Raw genomic sequence first — 15,547 nt, 5'->3', positions numbered from 1 at the left:
AGTAAATAAATCTGTGCTCTTGTGAAATTGTTAAAAGAGCCTTTCTTCTGTGGTGACTTCCAATGCGGCGTGGCAGTGGGTTTATATGCATGTCAGACCAAACAAAATGCAGCAAGTGAAATAGAATGGAATTCACCTCTATTGCAAGAGTACGTTATGTGCCTTTCATGTCAAAGAATGGTCTCCAAACGGTCTGCAGAATGAAGTTGTGTAGATGCCATGAATGTTTCAGAGGCAAATATGGCAACTAATTTGCAGCAGAAACAACCATAAGGATCATTACAATTTTTGCAACGGGGGCATGTAAGTCAAGAAAACGAGGAGGAAAATTTCATTTTTATTTGATATAAGTTCAGTGTGGGTCTTCCCTTCACCAGAATCATATGGCAGATAAGACCTAAATTAATGACTTAATTGAAAAATGGATGATAATTTAGAAATAAATAAAGATATCCTTACAATAACAGATTATTACTTCAAAATGAGACAAAAAAGTAGGATCAGAAATCATAGAAGTGACAGAGCACATTTTGAACTTGAAAACTGTTGTACTCAAAGGTGTAAATATTCTGCTAAATAAGGACCATTGTCTGGCATGAAAATGATGGCGCTCAAACCCATCCTCTGGACCCACTTGTACTGAATGCAATTAAGTACTTTTGAATACAATTATCATCATTCTTCCACATATTTCATGCTGTTTGTCAGTGCACTGTAGAAAAAAACAACATATCTGGGTAACAGGACTTTACGAACACCCCGTACAAAATGGATGGGTTTCCATGGGTCATATGGCTTTTCTTTACGTTCCATGTGAGTGATTTCTGGGCATCTTTACGAGTTGCACCTGCACAGATCTTGTGCCACATCAAATCCGCAGACCATTCACTTTGAGATGGCTTTTCTCTCGTGCTGATGTTGAATATCACATGCCCTGTGGGTTGCACGAGTTGTTGACTTGTACAGCATCTACAGGGCAGTGAAGCATTTGGTCAAGCACCAGATTTTGGCAGGATGCTCCATTGGCACTGGGGGCATCTGTCACTGAGCTCAGTACAACACGCTTCAGTGACTTTCTGAAATACCACGTACTTCTCACAGGGAAATGTATTTCCCAACCCATAAATTGCTACGCTCTCTCATTTCAAAGGCATGTGATTATTGCAGTTTGAATCTGGTCGGATTGATCTTGAAAAAGTAGCCAAGGATCTCCGCCAGATGAGGCGCTGTTTCTTCGTTTTAAATTTTCAGCTTTTTGACGATTTTCCAATATTGTTTGTAAGATTTTCCACGTCAGCCTGGAAATGGTTGGTGCTGTGTGTGACATCTTGCTTCTTCTGCACCGCAGGTACCTCAGCACAACAACTGGACGCCACCTTCAGCACAAATGCGGCGCTGGAGATCTTTGAATTGGACTTTTCTGAGCCTTCTTTAGATACAAAACTACGAGGGTCTCTGCCTGCTACTAGCAGGTAGGTGCTTGACCATTTTGCCCGAATGCCTAAGTGTAAATCCTGACGTGTATCTCCTTTGTTATGCCAAAAAAATCCAAAACAATTTGCATTTATATTGAGCGTCTCGGAGCGCTTAACAGTGGCGGAGCCTGACGCTGAGCTGGGTGAAGGGAGGAGGTGACCATAAGCATGGTCAAAGAGGAATTCTTCAGTTGTGATCTAAAAGTGGAGAGGGACTGGGGGACAGAGTTCAAAAGCTTCAGGACGTGGTGCCTGAAAGTGTAGCCGTCGATGGTGGGGAGCGGTGGGGGCGAGGGATAAGCAGAAGGCCAGAGCCAGCCGAATGGAGGCAGCAGGGATTGAGGAGAAAGCAGGTCGGAAAGATAGGTCGGTGCCAGGGAGTGAAGGGCCCTGCTAAGCAACTGAAGAGTCGCTAAACCTGTAATAAAAATATTTACCTCCAGTAATTTTTTTTTCACAGTGGATGTCTGCTGGGTTTTCGCTTGATTCTTTCCTCCCTACCTTAGTGGCTGTACAACCAATTGTAATGCCCAACTGTTGCTGGCTGATGTCTGCTAACTCAGCATAGATCAGGATTTAGGGTCGGTCTGTATGGCTTAGTGGTGAATCTGATGCCTTTAGTCACTACATTACAGAGGGAATCTTGCTGTCGTTTCAGCGGGTTTTCCCTGTGTTTTAACAGTGTGTGTGTGTACTGCACCATGGTTAGCTGCGACATAGGCTCACCCTGCCTGATCACTTCATGGTTCTTTGTTGCATTATTTTAGATTGAAAGGTGTGCATTTCAAACAAGAGTTCACTTTGCCATAATGTTGCAGATTTCACAAACTGATCTGGAGCAACCATGATGTCGGCTCCGACGGAGTCATAGCAGCAGGTGGAGACACTGGTACCGTCACGCTTTACAATGCAGAGCAGATCCTGGCATCAGGAAGTGATCCCATCGTGGGACAGAGCGAGAAGCACACAGGCCCGGTCCGAGCATTGGATTTCAATCCCTTCCAGGTAACAAGCCGCCAAGCCCTTGGATCTGCTCTTATTAATTGTCGCTCTGTTTCAGTCGATACTTAGAAAAATAATCCTTGCATTTGATATAGTGTCTTATCATGTAGTTGAGACATCTCAAATTGCTTCACAGAATATATTCTAAAGGCTAGAGGGATTAAGGGTTATGGGGATAGGGCGGGTAAATGGAATTAAGTTAGAAGATCAGCCATGATCTTATTAAATGGCGGCGCAGACTCGAGCGGCCGAATGGCTTCTACGTCTTATGGTCTTATATTGTAAAGTGAATTGACTGTATTTCTAGGCGAAATGTGGCAGCCAAATGTGCACAGCAGTCATGGATTGAGTGATGATTTTTTGCAGGGAGGGCTTATTACCCCAGGAAAGCAATCTGCCATTCGACCAAGGGTTCATTAAGTGACAATTGTTAAGTGAACGGAGTTTCAAAATCCCAAAGTATTTACTACCTGCACTCAATTATTTATTTCCTATTAATATATAAATACTTTGAATGTTACAGCACGGAAACAGGCCATTCATCCCAACTAATCCGTGCTGGTGTTTATACTCTATACAAGTCTCAACCTCTCCCATCCCCTTTTATATCCTAAATGAATATCTGCAGCTCTAAATTCCTCCTGTGTAACTGAAAATAAATACATCCATACGCATTTCAACTATCTCTGCCCCATTATTATACAGCATTTTCTGTGTAGATTGTCCTGTACAATCCATCCTTTTGGGTTTGTGACAACCAGCTTTGTTCCAAAACGAGTGCTATATTGGCATGAATTTGCCAAGTTATTAACAAGACTGTTTCTATGAGTTAATTCCACGTGGGCACTTTTGATTTGCAGAAGCCCTGGTCATGCATCAAAGCTCAGGGAGAATAAAGGTCTAATTAATCAAGTCCGACTGGCTCAAATGTTGACTGGTTTTAATGTTACAAATACTCTGACAACATTTCAATGTTTACGCTTTGGAAATTTTATCTTACTTATTTTTTTCTTCCTCTTCAATATTTTACTTTAGAATAACCTGATGGCTTCTGGAGCGAGTGATTCTGAGATATATATCTGGGATTTAAATAACTTCAGCACGCCAATGACACCAGGAGCAAAATCTCAGGTAAGTGGTATCCAAGTATCTACAACTTGGAGACCACCTCTCCTAACCCCTCATTCTCCTCAGCCCACGTGAAACCCTTTGAGGCTTCCTCCCGATGTGAAAGGTGCTCTATAAATCAAAGTTGTATTGTAATTTAACAAAGACTGCAACTCAGCGGAGGGAGGGGAGTCTTGCAGCTCAGTGGTTAGACCACTTGCCTTGCAAGTGAGAGACCTGGGCTCGATTCCCGGCAGGGCGAAACCTTGGGCAAGTTTCCTTACTCCACACGCCTGATAATAATCCCTCAAAAAGAAGCAATAATAACTTGGTCATTCAATGCATGACTGTTTGTGGGAGACTGCTGTGCGCGACTGGATGCTGTGTTTCGCCCACAAATATACAGTCAACTCACTTTACAGTATATTCTGTGAAGCGCTTTGGGACAACTAGAAGCTGTGAAAAGTGTGATATCAAAATGCAAGGATTATTTTTTATTATAACTCTGGAGGTTATTTACGAGGTGTGGTTAGGGGAGGTGAAAAGTTGCCGAGTGTAATCTACACACTTAATACCCACTCCCTTTCCCATCTCAAAAAAATTCTCCCCTCCTGACCCTATATATTGTTAAGATATGATAACCTGGCATATTAAAGAATAAGTTTTTTATAGTTTGTATTGGTGGCAAATGCATCTAGAATATGAATTGTTCCACATGTGAAAGAATTTAAATCAAGACAGTAAAATTTGTTGCATTCTTTATTACAAAAGGGGATTTTTGCGAGCTTCAAATATTTGTCCAAATTGTTCAAAGAAGTTGTGTGTATTCTTTGAAATGTCTCTGTACAAATGTATGTTGTACCAAAACACATGCTTTTGTTGCGATCTGAGTGCTTGTCATAATGCTAGTATTTTGCTCTCTCTTTTTGCGCTCTCTTCCCATTCCCAGCAGAGAGAGGTAAGGTTCAAAGTACATTCTCCAGGTATAATGTCGGAATGTAGCATCACTGTCTGTCTGTCTTGTTTCTTTCCTCTTTGATCTCTCATTTTGTACTCCGCACGATGTCTGGAGTTTGTCCACAGCCTTCATGTTGCAAGTGTTCTCCAATTGCACCAGCTTGGCTCTTTCCTCACCCTTCCTCGTTTCCTCTGCAGCTCCAGTTTCTCTACACGTACGTAGTCCTTTAGAGTATTATTTAGGGCACTCGCCTTGAAAGCAAGAGGATCTGGTTTTGATTCCCTTCTTTCACACGCCTCTGTTTACCTAGCAGTAAGTTGGAACCCGGTTGCTGGTCAGTTGGTGGATCGCTTTCCGGATGTAATAATCCCTTAATAAAATAATAATTTGGTCACTCAGTCCAGCAGTGTTTGTGGGACAATGCTATGCACAATTGCTTGCCGCATTTCTCCCACAAAATATGCAGTCAATTCACTTTACAGTATATTCTGTGAAGCACTTTGATCCATCTGAACGATATGACAAGGTGCTATATAAAATGCAAGGATTTTTACCATTATTATTATAGTACCTTTCACATTGGACAAATGTCTCACAGTGCTTGATCCAGATGGGATTCACTGAGCAGGGAGAACAGGAGTGGGAAGGCTTTGTGTCTTGACCGAAACTGCAGTCTTAAGAGATGTTTTGGAAGGAAACCGAGAAGGTACAAGGTGAAGGAATTTTGGGAGAATTTGAAAGAAAGTGTGCATTGTGGCTGAAGGCAAAATAAATGCCATTTGTAGAGAAAGGAGCTGTGAAGAAGACGATTGGGTTACCAGAATTGAAATACCAGATGAGTTACGTGACCTACCCATTATGAGGTTTGGAGGCAAAACTTAGTTGGGGTTGGGTGGCACCACAGGTTAATGCATCATCTTTAACCTGTAATTTCCCCTATTTGTTGTCACGCTGGTGGAATGGAGATGGTGGAGCATATTCTGAGATGAGGTTTAGTCACCTTGTTAATCAAAAACTTTTCTCTGCATGTGGTGATCTGTGCCTGTATATCTGCACCTCTTGTTGCACAGCTGACTCCCAGGGGCCAGTGTGGAGAAGGTTCTGCTCCTTACTGCTGACGTAACTCACCTTGAGCGCAAGAAAAAATATTGGTTTTGAAAAAATATAAACTTGCAGAGAAAATACTTCTGGAGAGGACAATATGATACAAAATTACCTTGGTATAGCGCCTTTCACGTCGGGAGGACTTCCCAAGGCGCTGGAGCCTGTGACGGAACTGATCGATTCATGACAAACAGTTGCTAGAACAATTCCTTTCTTTGCTGCATGCAGTTTTTGGATTGAATTGCAGCACGCCTGAAAGACTTAATAGTGTCTGGCTTGCATGAGAGAAACGTAGAATTTAGGAAACGTCTCCTTATAAAGCTGGTTAAGCTTACAAGATTGGTGCCCTGTGAACCTGGTGTTTTTGGTGTGCAAGCCAGCTGGCTTCCGGCACTAAAAANTGGGCAACTTCCTGGTCGGCAAATCACTGCCCACATCATTGCTGTTAATGTGCATCAGCGATGACCCGGAAACCGACCCCCTGGCATTCTGCGAGTATGTGCAGGGCTGGCAGCTCTTAATCACCCCATTATCAGGCGGGTTGACATTTTATAGCCTCCATCAAATGCCTTATAATACAGTTCTAAAGTACTCATCTGTAGGCCCAAAAGGTTAGCCAGTTACTGACCACAATCCATTCAACTTCATTTGAATACTATTTATTGTGATTATAAACCAAAAAGGAGAAGCTTGTCAGTAAACAAGTACACTGTTTCCATTTATATAGAGTCTTTCACATCGGGTGGACATTCCAAGGTGCTGGACAGTCGAGGATTTTCACCCAAGCTTGGGTTGGATTCAGGAGGGGTGGGTTCGGGGGAAGAAATGACCTAAGGTTTGCTCAAAGAGGAAGGTCTTGAGATGGACCTTGAAGTCGGTGAAGAAACTCTTCATTCCTGACAATCTTGCCTTGTCAGTTGAGTACGTCATTGCAGACTAGGTTTCAGTCTTGGGTCTTCTGGAGGTGCTGATCTTGTCCCCATCTGAATTCCTGAAAATGATCTACTTTCAATTTATTTTACTCTCTTTCTCCCTCCCTCGTATTGCTGCTGGGAAGAATGAATTGTGGTCTGAGATTAACACTGACTAGGTCCATGTTCCTGCTCCACTACACCGCAGTACCTTGTGATCGAGATTTCCTAAAGAACACTCAATAGCTAGGGTTATAATTGCCAAATCTTACCCGTGCCTGGGTGGGGGAACTATTCATAACAGTTGCCTGTGTGGGACTTCAAAGCAAATGGCACAGACGGAGTGGCCTGAATGGTAGCCTGTGCTGAACATTTCTATAAAGTATTGAATTACCTCATTGCAAATCAGCAGTGAAGGATCAATCGCAAATCATCTTCTCGAGCTTTCCTTAGCGGAAACGTGACTATCTCTTCTTTTGAATTGGTGCAGCCATCTGAAGACATCAGCTGTGTGGCCTGGAATCGCCAGGTGCAGCACATTCTGGCGTCTGCACATCCGAGCGGCAGAGCTGTGGTGTGGGACCTCAGGAAGAACGAACCCATCATCAAAGTCAGCGACCACAGCAACAGGGTGAGTGTAACCTTATTACAGTCAAACCCTGTTATAACACAGTGGCTTAGCTCCGTGAAATCAGACGCTGACTTATAATGGGGCGAGTTTATTTTTGGTTTATTTTTCTTATTAAAAACAGACAACAACTGAGCTTGGGAGTATTATTAGCAGTTACCAAAAGTGTAGTGACTGACTTATTTTTGTAGGAAACATTTGCTCCCATTTTGCGTGCAGCAAGGTCTCATAACCATTCCACAATTTATGTGGAAGATTGTTGACGCACAATTTACATGATATTTTCTCACTAATTTTTGGCCTTCGCTTGGTGAACGTTTAAGAAGTAAAAGATATGTTTGTCAAAGAATATCATTTTTTTGGGGAGAACTGGAAGTGGCCGAAAGTGGGTTAGCGCATTGTCCATTATATCCCTGGAACCTGGGTTGTGCTGAAAGATACGAAGGAAAAATAGCAAGCGTGTCTTTGCTTGTCTGTTTTCAGATGCGTTGCTCTGGAATGGCCTGGAACCCCGAGGTTGCAACTCAACTGGTGCTTGCATCCGAGGATGACCGGATGCCAGTATTACAGATCTGGGACCTGCGATTCGCTACGTCACCTCTCAAAATGCTGGAGAGCCACCACAGGTATTCAGCACATGTGTGGGACTTAATCTTTGCTTTCTTGATTTCTTACTCTGCTGCTGGACTTAATTGCAATAGTCATCAAAGTTAAGAGCACAGTAGAATTGTTATTGAAACAGTAGGCCAAATGGCCACCTTCTACGCTGTAAATCTTCTGTGATTTGGTGGCTTCTGGTAACAAGTCCCATGAGAGGTCCCGTTGTGTAGTGGTTAGCGCAGTAGCTTCGCAAGCGAGAGGGCCCGGCTTCTATTCCTGGTCGGGGTAAAACCTTAGGCAAGTTTTCTTACTGCACTCCTCTGTTTACCGAGCAGTATTTAGCAACCCAGTTGTTAGTTTAAGCGCTCTGAGATGCTACCCTGCATAGAGGGCACTATACAAGTGCAAGTCGTTGTTGTAAATACAGTCAATACAGCGAATTACGCACACCATTGTCCCACAAATAGTCGTGGATTGATTATCCCGCAGTCTCTTCCATGAAGATTGAAGTATTGTTCAGAGGAACCGAAATGTAGTTTGCACGTGCGTCTGCTTATGAATCTGTCGTTTTGTTGTTCAGAGGTATCCTGTCCATATCATGGTGCCAAGCTGACGCAGAGCTGCTGTTGAGCAGTGCAAAGGATAATCGAATCCTGTGCTGGAATCCCAACACCGGAGAGGTGGGTCACACGCCATTCTAGATCTGCAATCTCGTCCTGATTCATAACAATAGCTGGGAGTTGGGAATTGCATTTTAGGCTCATTTGATGGTCAAGTGGATATAGGCCACTGCAGCATTGGGCCATACGTACCAGGAACTTACATTTCCCATCTGTGCTGAGTTAGCCGATCTCAACTGAGGTAGAATCAGATGGGTTCTAAAATCAGCCTTGCATCCCCAGGGTTAAGGGCGCCTTAGATCAGTCAAAGGTCCTGGTTGCTGTCGGCTACAGGGTTGGGTTGGTGATGCAGGAAACTCTGAGATTTCCAGAGAGCCCCAACGAATGGCTCCCGATGCTTACCCACCCCGTGCAGTCTGCTTCACAAGTTCTATTTAAGCCCCGACAAAGACAATTGCACTGATGGTTTATGTTTTTTTGGCATCTCGCCAAAACCCCACCTCAAACCGACGAGACGGTACCTCCCACAAATCAGCATCCCCCCCCCACCACCACCATAAATCGGCGTCCCCATGTTACCTGCCAATCCCTTTTGGGTAGTTAGTCTGCTATTGGTCTGCTGGAAGCTCTGCGTGTATGCTTGTGTAGATGTGGTGAGCACAGGATCCACATTGCCCTTTGTGGTTGAATCACCTGCTGGCAGTTACTTCAAACCTTGAGCATGACTAATGGCCCCTTAGATGAGGTACTTGAGGCCACTGTAAAACTATAACCCACAATTGAGTTGAAAAAAAATGAATGTGATTGCGGGTGGAGAAAATTGAAGGAGAAATAAATCATCTTAGTTTAATAACTCAGGATGCATTTTAAGTGCGGATTGGCCTTCTGTGCAGTCAGCCTGTTAATGAGACTTCAAAGTGACGGTAGCCTGGCTTCACTCGTGTGTTTTGATTGGATGGAAGCATTGGAGTATAAGCACAGTAGATGTGTTTGATAATCATCCCGGCATTTGATACAGTGCCTTATCATGTTGTCAAACCATCTCAAAGCTATTCTGCAGGATTTAAAGTCGAGTGTAAAGACCGTGTACTTATAGGCGAATGTATTTACCAAACAGCTTCAAACTGAAATCTAAGCTTCGTGTTGATGTTAAGTGTTGCTGGCAATCAATTACAGGTGGTTTACGAGCTGCCGACGAGCAACCAGTGGTGCTTTGACGTGCAGTGGTGCCCTCGAAATCCAGCTGTTCTCTCGGCCGCTTCCTTCGACGGACGGATCAGTGTTTACTCTGTCATGGGAGGGAGCCTGGCCGCACAGAAACAAAGCCACATTGAGAAGGTAAGTGAAGCCGTCAGGCCTCGCACTGTAATAGGAGGATAATAATAATCCTTACCCTTCATATAGCGCCTTATCACGTCTTCCAGACGTCTCAAAGGGCTTCACAAATTATACTGTAAAGTGAATTGACTATATTTTGTGGGCGAAACGCGTCAGCCAATTGCGCACAGCAGTGTCCCACAAACAGTTGTAGATTGAGTGACCAAATTATTGTTTTCTCAATGGGATTATTACCTCCAATATTAATCCTTGCACTTCACATAGAGCCATATCACAATGTTGAGGCATCTCAAAGCGCTTCACAGAATATATACAACTTGCACTTATATAGCACCCTTCATGTGGGGCAGCAGAAATGGAAACTGTTTCTTTAACAGCTACTCAAATTATAAGGCAGGCAGGAGGGTGCTGGACTTGAAGTTACCCTGTTTAATTTTTGTCTTTTTTTAGATTTCATCCTCATTCAATAACCTGGACCCATTTGGCACTGGACAGTCGCTCCCTCCGCTGGATGTGCCACACAAGGCGGGTCAGGCTAGCGTGGTTCTTCCTTTGAAGAAGCCACCCAAATGGATCCGGAGACCAATCGGGGCTTCGTTTTCTGTAAGTCATCTGAGAGTCTGAGTTGGTTTTAACGTCCGCAACCAGCGTTCGCTTCAATAGCCTCTAACCGTCGGAGAAGCTTAAGCACCATCCCAACAAGGGTGCTGTCCAATCTGAAGCAAATAGGATTCTCACACTTGTTAAAATGCATGTGGCACACAACAACAACAATAACTTTTATTCGTATAGCTCCCTTCACATGGAGCAGCGTCTCAGAGCACTCCCGGACAAAGACACTAACAATCCTTCCATTTGCTATAGCGCCTAATCACGTCGTTGAGTCGTCTCAAAGCGCTTCATGTAGAATATATTGTAAAGTTGTAAAGTGGATTGACTCTATTTTATGGGCAAAAGGTGAAAGCCGATTGAGCACAGGAATGTACACATAAATACACAGAAGACACATATGCACAGATGTGTGTGTGTATATATAGACAGATGCGCAAGCTCACAGTAATAAAGGGGCTACCCAGTTCCATTGCTACATTGAAAACATGTAAAGGATATCTTTGCTATCATTTACAGTAATTCTTTAAACCCCAGGAATATGGGATCCTACGATTGAACAACCTGCATTGAACAAACCTGTTCTTTTTATTGTCTCGCTCTCTTTGTGACGCTCACAGGACTGACAGCCAAAATTTATCCCAGCTTTAAAGATCTGTACCATTTTGAGTGCCCAGCCGGGGTCCAACAATGTCACATGGAAACTCTTTCCCAATGGAAACTCTTTTCCGCTTGTTTCTTGTTGCAGTTCGGAGGAAAGCTGATCACCTTCAGCAGCCCCAAACCTGGGCCACCCCAGGCTCAGCAGCCCGCTCCCCGCCAGGTGTTTGTCAGCGTGGTCACCACAGAGACGGAATTTCTGCATCGCTCCAGTGAGCTCCAAACAGCACTCCAATCCGGGGCCTTCGTCAGTTACTGCCAGTCCAAGATTAATGCGGCACCCACAGAGTTTGAGCAGAGCATCTGGAACTTCCTAAAGGTACAGTCTGCCTTTACGTTGTCAAGAATCTAATTAATAATTAATAATCCTTGCATTTGATTATAGCGCCTTATTACGTTGTTGAGACATCTCAAAGCACTTAAAAGGGTATACTGTGAAGTGCTTGACTGTGTATTTTGTGGTGAATGTGATTACGTCTCTTTCCATTAATGCTCTTGATCTCTAATTCGATGCATCTTTTGGTTTGAAGTTTGGATTTGAGAGAAACTAGAATTTCTTGAATATCAGATCATGAGATTTCCGTCCGATGCTGATGCAATCTTCCCATGTTCAAACTGCTGATCCTGTACATGCTGCATTCATTTAGTCAACTTGGAGTGAACTTCTCTGCCTTTCATTAGGTAAACTTTGAACAAGATCCTCGGACAAAGTACTTGAAACTACTTGGATACAATAAGGAAGAGCTTGACAAGAAGGTAAGGATCACTAATGCTAATACGATGATAGTCTGAAGTCTACTGAGATTTTGCAGTGATATATAAGAGACACGCTAAGGGCACAAAGTCATTACTTATGATGCACATCGTAGTGATGTGCATGATGTCTGGTTACTGAAAGGAGTTGCTACTCTTAATTCAGAAATTTACTGGCCGAAGGTCTTGTGTCAAACAGTAATTCTCTCAATTGATATTTCAGATCTCCTCCTCTGCAGGGAGCAGTGCGCAGGCGAAAGGCCCAGAGGCCGATGGTACTGAGAGCACGCAGAAGATGCAGGGGGTCTCCATTCAGGTACCCGAAGAACCTTTCGGCTGGCACTGGCTATCTCCATGTCCACTGTCCTTCATCCTCCTCTATTGGTAGTTGGACATCTCCCTTTCTGCCACCACCCTCTCCGCCTCGTCCCCTCCTTTGCCTCCTTCAAGACCCGCCTTAAGACTCTTTGATTGTGCCTTCGGCCATCCTCCCCCTCTACCACTCTTGACACCAACCGCAGTTCAGGTGCAAACCCTTCAGTTGGGATTTGCCCCCTCTCATTGCCAAGCATTTCTTTACATTGTGTTCCATCCATGTAATCCTTCATGTCTGCCACGTGTGTCGTAAGAACAAGCATAACTGGACCTGTTTGCCTGGTGCTAGCTAATGCATCAGCTGTGGTCTTCACAGAGACCGAAAGGCATTGCTGTAAAAGCCTCGGAGCAGTCGTGGTTAGATTTCCACGTTGCATCCTTGTGAGAGTAAAAGAAAAAGTTTGTAAAAGTAGAAGATGGTTTGAAGCACAAAATCGAGTAAGAAAACCTGGACGATGGCTCAAAGTTCTTCACAGAACTTAATGTAAAGTGCCGTGCCTTGAGTATTTTGTAGGCGAACATATTAGATATCCATCCAAAGTAATAGGTTAAGACTAAAGAGTGAAGCCTACTAACTACCGAAACTAGTGAAGAACCAAAGAGTGTTCAATACAATCATGCATTTGGGTGAGATGGTACAAATTACATTTGTGTAGTGTCTTTCATATCGGGAGAAAGTCCCAAGGCACCGGACAGGATTTGACCCGAGTTTGGGGTTGGGATCAAGAGAGGTGGGAGGGTAGGAGAGTGACCAAAGACGTGGTCGAAGAGGAAGATTTTTATTTTTATTATTATTATCATTGAGATATGCCCACAAACCAAAGTGAAGTCAGGTTGAAGAAGTGAGCACTTGTCTGAGTAGCTTTTGTGTTGGAGCGAGTAGTAGGTGTGGGTCCTTTTGTGTCTGCATCATCCAGTTGAGGTTGCAGCTGAACTCACCATAAATTATATTCATAAGCTGCATAATTGATTCAAATATCTACAGTAAAAACACCTGGAATGACGGAATAGCGGACGTTTTGTGCATGAATCGCAGATTTGGTGAAGGTTTTACTATAAGCAGGCTGTAGCTTCACCTGTTAAAAGAATTGCTCGCTCTATGTATTTGTTCGTTCTCTTCCAGAGTTCAAGCTCCGAGGAGTCGATTGCCGTAGGAGATGGCTCCATTATGTCCGACTTCTTCGACAATATTCCAGTGGAAAAGCCCAAGTTCGAGATCCCAATTTCAGGAGGTAAGAACCGGATTACTCAAAGCATTATAACCTTATAACTCCTCTACCATCGGCGGCCGCACTGTCAGGCACTATGCCTCTAAGCTTTGAAATCTCAGACTGTCCTGACGAAAGGTCGTGGACCCGAAACGATGACTCACTTTCCTTTTTCCATAGATGCTGCCTGACCCACTAAGTGTTCCCAGCGACCTCTGTTTTTGTTTTTATTTTGTGATGCAAAGGGTTAAGGGTTCATACCCATGTAATCCTGCGGTTCTCCGAGTGGCAGCTGATGTCTTGACCATCACTTGTACAGAAACTTCTACATTCATCTCCCTTAAGATATAAACGTGTGTGAAGCAAGACTAGGTTTAAGGAACAATATGTGTGTTTTTTTCCCCCAGATACCGATGGATTGATCAGCCAGGCCCTCTTGGTGGGGAACTTTGAAGGCGCTGTGGAGTTGTGTCTGAAGGACGAACGTTTTGCTGATGCCATCATTCTGGCCATCGCTGGGGGAGAGGACCTTCTTGCCCAGACACAGAGGAGATATTTTGCAAAAAAAAAGACAAAACTTTCCAGGGTAAAGTCACTTCTTCTGCAGGACATGCACATGTTAAGTTAGCGCTTTGCTTTCACCGAGTCCTCTAGTGTAATGGTTAGAGCAGGCGAGAGGACCTGGGTTCGAATCTGGGGCAGGGCAAAACTTTAGGCAAGTTTCCTTACTCCACACGCCTCTGTTTACCTAGCAGTAAGTAGGAACCAGTTTGTTAGATGATTCGCGGATTGCTTTCCAAAAAACATTTAAAAAAAACAATTTGGCCACTTAATCCACGACTGTGGGACCGGCTCTGTGTGCAATTGGCTGCCATATTTTGCCCACAAAATATACAATCAATTCACTTTACAGTATATTCTGTAAAGCACTTTGAGATGTCTTAACGACATGATAAGGTACTATATCAAATGCAAGGATTATTATATTGGTTGCATCATCCATCAGATTACAATGCACATGTCAATATTACTTCCAGAGTAAGGCAGGGAAAAGTGTGCAACCCCGCAGGCTTTAGACAATCCAGTTCAGCCAAGGCAGCAGGACACTGGTGTAGAGAGTTATACAGAGCAAGTTTAGGACAGATGCCAGGCTGTATCATTTTACACATAAGGTAATCCACAGCTGGAATGCTTTACCAGGAAGGCCAGAGCACTGAATTCAGTTTAGCTCAATGCTGTAGTAGGACAGATGGGATCACAATCTGGAAAGGTGAGATCAAATGAGCCAAAGGGCCTACTTCATCTGAACCTCGCTTGAGTTCATCGAATAGAAGAGTTCAAGTATATTTTCAGTCTTTTAGGATTTTGTGCAGATGCACCCCAGGGACCCAGATGATTATTATTATCTATTATTCATTGTGCCATCTGAGATGCCTTACTCTTCAAAGTATCTAAGACAAATTTGTAAGGTGACATTACCAGACGAGATATTCACCTTAGCTATACATCAAGAATTTCAGTTTAGATGGGGCAGTAAGGAAAATTACTTAAATTTGACCCTGAGTGCAAATTCCAACTGTTACGATATTTGAAGGAGAGTTGATACTAATGTGTTCTTTTCCAGCTTGTCTCCTCCGTAGTGACCCATAATTGGAGGGACATTGTCCAGTCGTGTGACTTGGACAATTGGAAAGAAGCCTTAGCCGCTCTTTTGACTTACGCCAAACCAGAAGAGTTCCCCTTGCTGTGCGGTAGGTTCAGTGCACCATCATTCTGTGGCTGAATGGACAGCCCTGAATTTCTGTCATAGTTGCATGTTATGTCAAATGTTACATTACCACTGTTGAGACTCCATGATTCTGAGGCTATCTGGAGCTTTGACTCAAGTGAAGTAATCTGTGATGAATGAGTAATCTTACCTGGAAATTTTTACCTACTGAGAATTCACAGTGAAATATTAATTGCAACAGAAGCTTTCCTCAAGTGAAGTTTACTACTTTATTACTTTCTAAAACCAGCTGCAATTTAACGCTTTTGTGGAGAAACAAACCTGTTTTAATTTTGGTTATTAGGAACAATAAGAAATGTAATCTAGGGGGGAAACATCCTTACTTCACTGGAGTTGATGGTGAGTCATAGTTTGGTGCCAAAGGATGTTTTTACATTTCGAGTTGACAAAAATATTAATAAATCAAGTAT

The 15,547-nt window shown here is 43.4% G+C and overlaps 1 protein-coding gene across 3 annotated transcripts in view; it reads left to right on the top strand.

Annotated features, from left to right (window-relative positions):
• The window catches only part of sec31b (SEC31 homolog B, COPII coat complex component), a 38,944-nt gene that overhangs the window by 3,238 nt on the left and 20,159 nt on the right, over positions 1-15,547 (top strand). For 2 of the 3 annotated variants that reach the window (XM_007899525.2, XM_007899507.2), the window contains exons 3-17: positions 1,349-1,472; positions 2,294-2,480; positions 3,513-3,608; positions 4,534-4,542; positions 7,048-7,188; positions 7,669-7,811; positions 8,366-8,465; positions 9,582-9,743; positions 10,194-10,346; positions 11,101-11,331; positions 11,694-11,768; positions 11,989-12,081; positions 13,264-13,372; positions 13,756-13,934; positions 14,973-15,099. In XM_007899525.2, the coding sequence (XP_007897716.2) occupies positions 1,349-1,472; positions 2,294-2,480; positions 3,513-3,608; positions 4,534-4,542; positions 7,048-7,188; positions 7,669-7,811; positions 8,366-8,465; positions 9,582-9,743; positions 10,194-10,346; positions 11,101-11,331; positions 11,694-11,768; positions 11,989-12,081; positions 13,264-13,372; positions 13,756-13,934; positions 14,973-15,099 (1,929 nt within the window). The remainder of the gene's footprint in view (positions 1-1,348; positions 1,473-2,293; positions 2,481-3,512; positions 3,609-4,533; positions 4,543-7,047; positions 7,189-7,668; positions 7,812-8,365; positions 8,466-9,581; positions 9,744-10,193; positions 10,347-11,100; positions 11,332-11,693; positions 11,769-11,988; positions 12,082-13,263; positions 13,373-13,755; positions 13,935-14,972; positions 15,100-15,547) is intronic. The other variant, XM_007899517.2, reaches the window with a different exon arrangement.

This window comes from Callorhinchus milii, unplaced genomic scaffold (genome assembly GCF_018977255.1).
Source record: "Callorhinchus milii isolate IMCB2004 unplaced genomic scaffold, IMCB_Cmil_1.0 Scaffold7, whole genome shotgun sequence".
Lineage (NCBI taxonomy): Eukaryota > Metazoa > Chordata > Chondrichthyes > Chimaeriformes > Callorhinchidae > Callorhinchus > Callorhinchus milii.
The sequence above is the reverse complement of the archived record's forward strand: the minus strand, read 5'-3'. Positions and strand labels throughout refer to the sequence as shown.